The sequence below is a fragment of the Nanorana parkeri genome, unplaced genomic scaffold (assembly GCF_000935625.1).
Source record: "Nanorana parkeri isolate BGI_ZX_2015 unplaced genomic scaffold, ASM93562v1 scaffold1600, whole genome shotgun sequence".
Classification (NCBI taxonomy): domain Eukaryota; kingdom Metazoa; phylum Chordata; class Amphibia; order Anura; family Dicroglossidae; genus Nanorana; species Nanorana parkeri.
In genome coordinates, this window is record NW_017307868.1 from 125650 (window position 1) to 134038 (window position 8389).

General features: G+C 44.7%; 1 protein-coding gene across 2 annotated transcripts; it reads right to left on the bottom strand.

The window, feature by feature from the left end:
- Positions 1–6488: 6488 nt before the first annotated feature.
- LOC108798996 (60S ribosomal protein L13-like) lies at positions 6489–7214 on the bottom strand. Of its 2 annotated transcripts, XM_018570807.1 has the most exons (2): positions 6893–7214; positions 6489–6751 (listed from the first exon to the last, which is right to left on the bottom strand). In XM_018570807.1, the coding sequence occupies exons 1-2, from the start codon at positions 7157–7159 to the stop codon at positions 6524–6526; spliced, it is 495 nt and encodes a 164-aa protein (XP_018426309.1). In that variant the 5' UTR covers positions 7160–7214; the 3' UTR covers positions 6489–6523. The 2 variants fall into 2 exon arrangements, with proteins under 2 accessions (XP_018426309.1, XP_018426308.1); XM_018570806.1 differs by having other exon boundaries at positions 6489–7214.
- Between the last annotated feature and the right edge of the window lie 1175 nt (positions 7215–8389).

Here is an 8389-nt window from a genome sequence, read left to right on the forward strand (position 1 = left end):
GTGCACATTTCAATGCACTGCCACGCCCCCTCACGCCCCTGAATGCAGGTTTTTTTTGTTGGTAGATCTCATTGAGCTCGTCATTTCAAAAATAGATCTCCAGATGAAAAATTGTGGGCGCCCCTGCTGTAAGTAGTAATTTGCTTTGAAATGCTTACAATTACTGGGCAAGGAAAAAATTAAAATAAAATATTTTTCATTTGTATCCAAGATCACCTTTAGATATCCAGGACAGGATCAGTAAGGGATGGAGTTTATGCAATCCAGGATATTTGATATTGATTTACTTATTAAAAAGTTGCATGACCCTTGATGTACAAGATGATTCCTGCTTTATTTAAAAAGTATGTTTTCTTGCAAAGGGAAAAACATTGTCAGCAGCTGGAGTCATCAGGCGGTGGATTATTGTATAAAAATGTTAAAAATCACACTATCAATTACTAATAAATAGAAGACATAACAAAAATGAGGGAGGATACCAAATTACAGCATAAAACCTGTAGCATATTGAAGAATACCTTGGACCATGTGAAAGGTCAGTATTGAATAGCAAGCAACATTTATAAAATTTTATAACTAAGCCTTACTGTTAGGGAACCAAGAAACCAGACTGAAACTTAAAATGCAGGTTTAAACTATAAAAGGAGTTTATATTGAAAACAACAATAAACATAAATGGCAAAAAACAATAGAGAAAGTCCAAGACATTCTCAGTACCAAGTCAGGGGTTAGATGCCAAAACGGGTAGTCAGCCAAACTGGGTCAGGGAGCACAGAGAGCAGGATTAACAAACAAAAAAAGCCGAGTCAGGGACCAGGAGATCAGTCAGCCAAAGCCAGGGTCATACACAGAAATCAGGAACAACAGCAGCACACTTGGTTAATTAGAACAAACGCAAGGGCGGAGACTGAATGGATAAGGTGAAGGTTAAGTAGTGACCTGGTGCTTGCATCATCACTCTGAGGCAGCAATTAGCCAGTAGTTTGCCAGTCGCAGCAGAATGATGATGTTTGTGGGTTTGGACATAAGAGGGCGCCAAAGAGCAACAGCAGTGTCAGAAACACTACAAACCATGCACAAGCGACTGGACAAGGAAGGGTAAGAAACACTGACACTCACTTCCAACAGAAGTTGCAAGTGAGAGGAATGCTTCCAAAAAGACATGTGATAAGTATGTCAGTCAAGGCCTGAATATACTATAGGTTACATACAGCATATTTCAAATCTCAGATTTCTACTTTTTGGAAAAAGGGTTGGGGACTCTCTAAAATGAGGAAGGCAGGTAAAATTTCCCTTTGCTCATTCATAAATCACTAGGGTCTCCGGAGGTAAAGGCTGTTAGGACAATACATTTATACCAGTGCACCACTGGTCTGTTAAAAATTATTAAATTTGCATGCAAAGAAATAATGTTATGTGTTCAGTACTATTGGATGGCGTGGCTGAGCAATAGACACATCTTGGATGCTGTATGCTCTATTTTAGGTGTGTCCGGAATTGGGCTGGTACTCGTAACCACTAACTGAATCAGATATAAAGAACGTATGCCTAACACATATGCCTAACATATGTCTTATGCAGAAGTACCCAGACAATCATGTTACAGTGCAGTAACTAGAAATATGCTCTTGCTTTATGAAAGGAATATGTGGTCACAAAGGCCAAACTAGTTCAGTTCTATGGTTCTATAGAATAGAAAACCTAACTGAAAATATATAGAAGGGAATACATTTTTTTATAATAATCCAGGTTCTTAAAGTGGGCAAGCATTATAATATGATTTACCCCCAGTTCTTTTACGTCTTCAACAAAACTGGCCACTGGAATTTAATGACACCTGGAGTTTTATGGTTCACCATCTAAAGTGTAGTTGGCTGGGAATCAGTCTTCTCTGCCTTATTCTGTTTACCCTGCTCCCTTGGCATTCTCTGTTGCACTTTCTGGAACTGCTCTTCAGCCCCTCTAGCTAGTCCCGATGAACCACATCCGTATTTCCTTTATGTCCTTAGGTATCCTGTCCACCTACAGTGGTGTGGCTAAGCGCTTCCACATGTCACAAGGGGTCAGTGTGCATCTTAATTAGTCAAACTTTCCTTTTCAAGAGTAATTAGTTATTATTAGTATTATAGCACTTGTACACACAGAAAGCGGGTTTGAAAATACACCACTAGTCCCTTGCATGCAGAGCTGGTGCTTTAATACCTGTTTGAAAAGAAATTACGCACCAAGCTCCCTTCAGGGCTAGGGTTGCCACCCGTCCGGTTTTCACCCGGACAGTCCAGTTTTGGTGTGTTGTGTCCGGGTGCCCCGCCAGTGGGCACCCGGACACAACTGGGATTTGTAGTCCGCTTTAGCTGGTGGTATTCTGCATTGCTGTATAAAATATTGCTGGGATTTATAGTCCTCTATAGCTTGGAGTCAGTACCAGAACTACCAGGATTGCAGTAATGAGGGATCGCTCTGCCACCAGTGTGCTGTACCTTTCCGTGACCCATAACATTTCTTAACCATGTCACTTCCAGGTGCGCATAAAGAAAGGGTGTCAGGAAAGCAGCCGATTCGGGTGACATAGCCGCTTTGGACCTGTCCGGCTGCTCCCATTCTCCTCCCACAGCCCGGACGTACGGACAGCCAGTGGTGGTCTAAAGCAGGTGGGAGTGCCTAAGTACCGGACATGAAGTAGAGGGAGGCTAGTGAAAATTATTAGTGCCCCCGCAGTATGGACTGTGGTATGTGCCCCCCCTATATATTGTTCCTAGAGTCGTCACTGCTCTGAGCTGCGGGTAGTCTGTGTCTGTTTACAGGTGCCTGCAGCTCAGAGAAAGATTCGGGTTTCAGGCCGATGTGGCTACCCAGATCACGCTTGACTAGGACCTCAGCAGCCGCGTCTGTGATCGCTCCTCCGCTCTTCTAACTCTGGTGCTCTATCACATAGAGGAAAGTCTCCTTGTTCCTCTCTAAGTGATAGATCACCAGAGCTAGAAGAGCAGTCGGGCTATGTAGATCCCCATGCAACTGAAGGGAAGAGGCATGAAGAGGTGGGGTTACAGAAATAGCCAAGCGGCAGGGGGAACCAAAATTTACAGGGGAACATAATTCAACACAACACCGACTCCCAGACACCCGAGTGTCGCACAGCCCACCCGAGAGTTGCACAGCCGGCACAATTCACCAGGCCACCTGCAGACATCAGGACGCCAACTCAGAACAGCACAGAGTATGTAGCTTCACATTATTTTGTATTGCTGGATAATATATTGCTTGGATTTGCAGTTCTCTATAGCTGGTCTCATTACTCCATCCCCTAGCTGCCTCTCCTCACTCTCAACTATTCTCCACAAACATTTTTTAGTGGCGCTAGAGTGTTCGGGTTTCACTTGAAGAAAAGGTGGAAACCCTATTCAGGGCACTCTGGATGTTCTGGTCTGTAGTCTATGACTATCATTGGTTTTACCGGCCTGGATTCTATTAAGGCAATTAAAAGTAATGGCAGGTCCTGTGACCACCATTAGAGGTTTCTGGAAGTTCTGGCAGGGATTCCTAATGAAGGCCTGTAAAACCTGTCAGAGACTCTGCTAGTACCATAACAACATATTTGAGAGCTGGTTTCTGGCTGCTCTTGACAAGAGTAGACAGTAACAGTAAATAGAGCCTGAGCTAGGGCTTATGCCTTACAAAGTCATATGAACTGTGTTGAAATAGAAATATTTTCCCCAACGTAAACATATTTATTTAATAAGAAAAGTCATATGTAAAGTGTAGCAACCAATATCAACCTACCACAACTTATTTTGTACTGCTAAAATTTTAATAATGTGCAATATGACTGGCTGAGTGACTGACTTTTCAGAAGTCTCAACTATCTGTTAATATTATTGGTTCACTGATATTCCCCAGTCCAAATGTAACCCCTTCATGACTGAGGCCCTTTTTTTCATTTTTTGCACCCATGTTATATTCCACATTTTAGGCCTGAAAATGACTTAAAACCCCCAAACATTATATATTTTCTGAATGCCAAGACCCTATAGAATAAAATGGTGGTAGTTGCAAATTTTTATGTTGCGCAATATTTGCGCAACTCTGTATGAAACCCCAACATTTAGTGAAAAGTTTTATTATGCCCCAAAACACAACAAAATACCAATTTTTTTAATGAAATATAAAAGATGAGGTTACAATGAGTAAAACGATACTCAACATGCTCAGGTTACAAATTGCGTGTGTCCGTGAAATGGCGAAAAACTGCAGTACCCCAAAAAGTCCATAGAAGATGCTTTAAAAGCCCCCACAGGTCATTAATTTAGAGATACCCCAAAATACTGGCCCTATTATAGCTCTCACTCCGGCGCGCATTCATAGCGCGTTCGTCGTTTTCATACGTAGGCGCACCCGACGCGTGTTTACGTGGCGACGCGCATGCTCGCGGGTGACTTTTAAATCTTTTTTATTATTATTAGATTTATTTTATTTTATTTTAATTTAAAGAACTTTTTTTTTAACTTTACTTTGACTGCTTTCACATAGGGGGGCTTACAAGCCCCCCCATGTGATAGCAGATGGTGGTGACAGGTACTCTTTAAGGTGATGCTGGGGGTCCAAAAGACCACCAGTGTCACCTTTACACTGGAAATAAGCAGATCGCACATCAATAGCTTATAGCTGGGCTGCAGGAGCCCAGAACTGACAGCCCAGGGACAGGAAGTGATGCAATCTGCATCGCTCCAGGTCCCATAGAACGGGGAGGGGATCAATGAACGGAAGTTCGTCGATCTCATCCCCCAGCTCCCCGCGGACACCAAGGAAGCCGGTCCCGGGCCCGTAGCAGGGGCAACGGAGCCCGGGAAGCACGGCGGCGGTGTCCGGGGGGGGGCCTTCTACGGGATACAGAAGCGATCTGGCGACAGGTAAGTCGCCAGAATCGCTTCTGTTGTAAAGCCGACAGTCGGCTTTACAAGTTTAAACAGACTCCCGGCGGCTATCTGTTTAAACAGCCCCGATGTTTAACCACGAAGGGGTTAAAAGGTAATGATACAGTACCTGTGTATTGGGATGCTGTGTATTAGATTTATTAGTAGATTGGGACTGATCATGTGATTTTAGCAGGTAGTCCCTACCACTTAACACTTTCTTTCAGTAAGTTTACCAACATGGCCTGTCTTGGTATCTACAGAGCAAAAACTAGCTGAAATATGCAATGAAGATCTTTAGAATAAATGTAATGTGTATAATTGCCCTGGAGAGGATTCAATTTTTTTCCACAAAACTGGACTTTCATATTGCGAGAATGCCAAGGTGGGTTAAATGAGAACTATGGGGTTAAGTATTTCCCCCATAGTTCTCCTTAGGGTAACGGGAGGACACAAACTAGCGTCCTCCCATTTCCCTAGGCTCAGTATACCATGAGCTGTAGCTCGCGGTATACTGAGACGCTGCAGTATACCGCGAGCAGCTGCTCGCGGTATACTGAGACGCCACAGCTGAAGCAGATCCCGACAACTGTGCCAGGATAAGCCCAGCTGCGTGAGTGACAGCTGGCTCTGCCTATCTAAAGGCAGAGCCAGCTATACCCGCCCCCTCCCCCGTCCGTTCCGCCAGTCAGCGCTGGCGGATCGGAGCGGGGAGGGGGGGATCCAGCCCCTCCCCTGTCACGGCAGAGAGCCGTGACCTCCTGATCTACTGAGCCGACCTGTGACAGTCTCATTGTCACAAATCAGCTGGAACTATGAGGTGAGTGAAAATCACTCATCTCATAGTTCTCCTTTAACTCAACTGGGATTATCCAGTACCTGTGTCTGCACTCTGCGGCCACTGTACACTTCAATAGAAGACATTCCAGAGCCTGATATGTGGGCTCAGTACTGAAGAGAATGGATGAGTACCAATCTTAAGATTCTAGCCAGAGGCTGTGTGGCTACAGGTAGGCAGGCCAAACAGTAAAGATCTTAAAGAAGTAGGGTTGTAGCTAAGTATGAACTATATCAGCGGTGGCGAACCTATGGCACGCGTGCCACAAAGGGCACGCAGAGGCCCGTCTGGTGGCACGCGAGCCTCGGTCCCAGTTACAGTGACCCGCACACTCCAGGTGCAGGTCACTGTAAAGTCATGTTAAGTTTTTAAAGATGGCCGCTGCGAATCGCCTCTGCCCAGGAAAGCAACGGAGATTCAGAGGAGAAGCTGAGCCCCCCAGAGGATCGGTACATATCAGTGATATGTACCGGTCCTCTGTGCAGGACAAACACTGGAGCGATCAGCTGATAACTATATTGAAAGCACTGGGGAAGGAGGTGTTCTGGAAAAGTGCACTTGTCCTTTAACTATCTTTAACTTTTTTCTTCTTTTTGCTTCTCCACATTTTCCGTCAGAATCTGGCAGTTGATAGTGTGGAAAACTGGTATTAGGGAACGCAACTGACAGTAAAGTGTGTTCATTCCTTTCTAGGAAAAATGCCTAACAAAAGGTAACATAATTATTATTATTTTTTTTAGACAACTTTTGTTTATTAACAGTTCCAGAGATAGTTTTACTTTTTCTTGTCCACTTCCTGTTCTGCAGCTTCCTTGGCTCTCTTGGCACGGATGCCAAAGAGGCGTGCTATGGCGCGTGCCATACGCAAACTGGCAAAGTCTTTGAAGTTCTTCTTGTCCTCTGAGATAACTCTCGCCTTTTGTTTCTTGAAAGTTTGGCGGATTGACATGACAGTGCCCTTCAGCAGGGTGGCCATCTTCAACTCTTCAGCAGAGCTGTCTCCCTTCTTAGGAGCGGAGGGTTTGCGTGGGAAGATGATCAGTTTGGAGCGGTACTCCTTCAGCCTTTGCACATTGCTCTGCAGGGACTCTGTAGACTTGTTGCGACGCCATTTGTCCACAGAGATGCCAATGGTGCGGGCAACTTTCTTGTTGATGCCAGCAGCCTTCAGCTCCTCCAGGCTGAAGCCTCTACCAGCTCGAATCTTGGTGTGATATCTGACAGTGGGACATCTTACCACCGGCCTGATGGGTCTTGCAACGGGTCTTGGTGCGATCAGTCGTGCTTTGGCTTGACGTATCTTTCGCCTGCGGATCTTCCTGGCGGGCTGGTTAAACCAAGTGGCCACTCGTCTCTGCCAGTCCTTGTGGAAATGAGGCTTCAAGATCATGCCATTCCTGCTGGGGGCCATGGCTGCTTAATCCCTCTACGGGGAGAAAATGGCCGAAAGGCAAAGGTAACATAAATTTAAATGGACAGGCTGTTTTCATCTGTATTCATACTTCCCCTTACAGCTTGTAGATATGTTTAGAATGGTGTGGTTATACTCTTCAAAAAAATATGTATTCACTAGATTCCTTAAATTATGTGGCATTTTATTACCTAGTAAGTTGTGCCAAGTTGCGTAGGCTGTTCCTGCAATGGAATGTGCTAGCAGTTTTAAATGTTCCCTGAAATACAAGTGGAACATTTTGCTCTCATATTGAATCTCCACTTGTGGACAGATTACAATACAAAGTGATGATACAAAACGTTTTCTATCCTTGGCTATGCAGGGAGCTCTTGACAAAAAATATGCCCCACCAGGGAAGGTACCAAGCGTCACTAGGGAGTACGGCATTAAAGCCCGCCACCATGCGAGAAGGGGTTAATAAACAACAATCAAACTTGGATTATGAACAAATGTCCATTACTTTGAACATTCATCAGCACACTCTTAAATGTATTGCTAAAAATGTAAAACATATGGTACAAAAGTGATACTGCAAAGAAAATGCTGTGCACCAAAAATGAGTGGCAGGATAAGGAGGGCATGAAGTAACAAAACAACGGAGAACTGGGGACTGCCAGAAGTTCAAAGAACTGTCTAAAGCACCTTACATCCTTTGCTAACATCATATGAGGCTGCAATGTCCACCAGGTAGACCAGGCGGCAGCCTTGTATATTTGAGAAACAGTTGCTTGATGCTGAAAAGCCCAAGAAGCAAAGAAATGAAGAGAAGGAACGAGAAACCAGTTCACCCTTATGGGGACCATCCGGGATGACAAAACAAGTCTTCCCTAAGGATGTAGTGGCTGAGAGCTAGGCTCTCACAGCCCAAGCCACATCCAGACATGTCGCTCACAGAGGTGATGGCTACAAGGAACACCACCTTGCGGTGAGAGTAGTGAGGGGAATGGGTTCAAATGGCTGCTGAAGTTCAGAAAAAGCCTGATTCAGATCACACTGAGTCACAATCGGCCGAATCGGCAATATATTAATTGAAAGACATGCCTTGGTGGTCCAGTGGGGAATCAGTATGATCTGCATCTCTTGCTGCTACAGATTATACTGATCGCTTCCTCATGGTGCCACCGCTTACTGGCAGGGAGTGATTAGTATGGTCTGCATCAGCCAGAGTTGCAGATCACACTGATCCTC

Coding starts and splice junctions, on each gene's coding strand:
- LOC108798996 (XM_018570806.1), bottom strand. CDS start 7,159: ATGGCCCCCAGCAGGAATGGCATGATCTTGAAGCCTCATTTCCACAAG.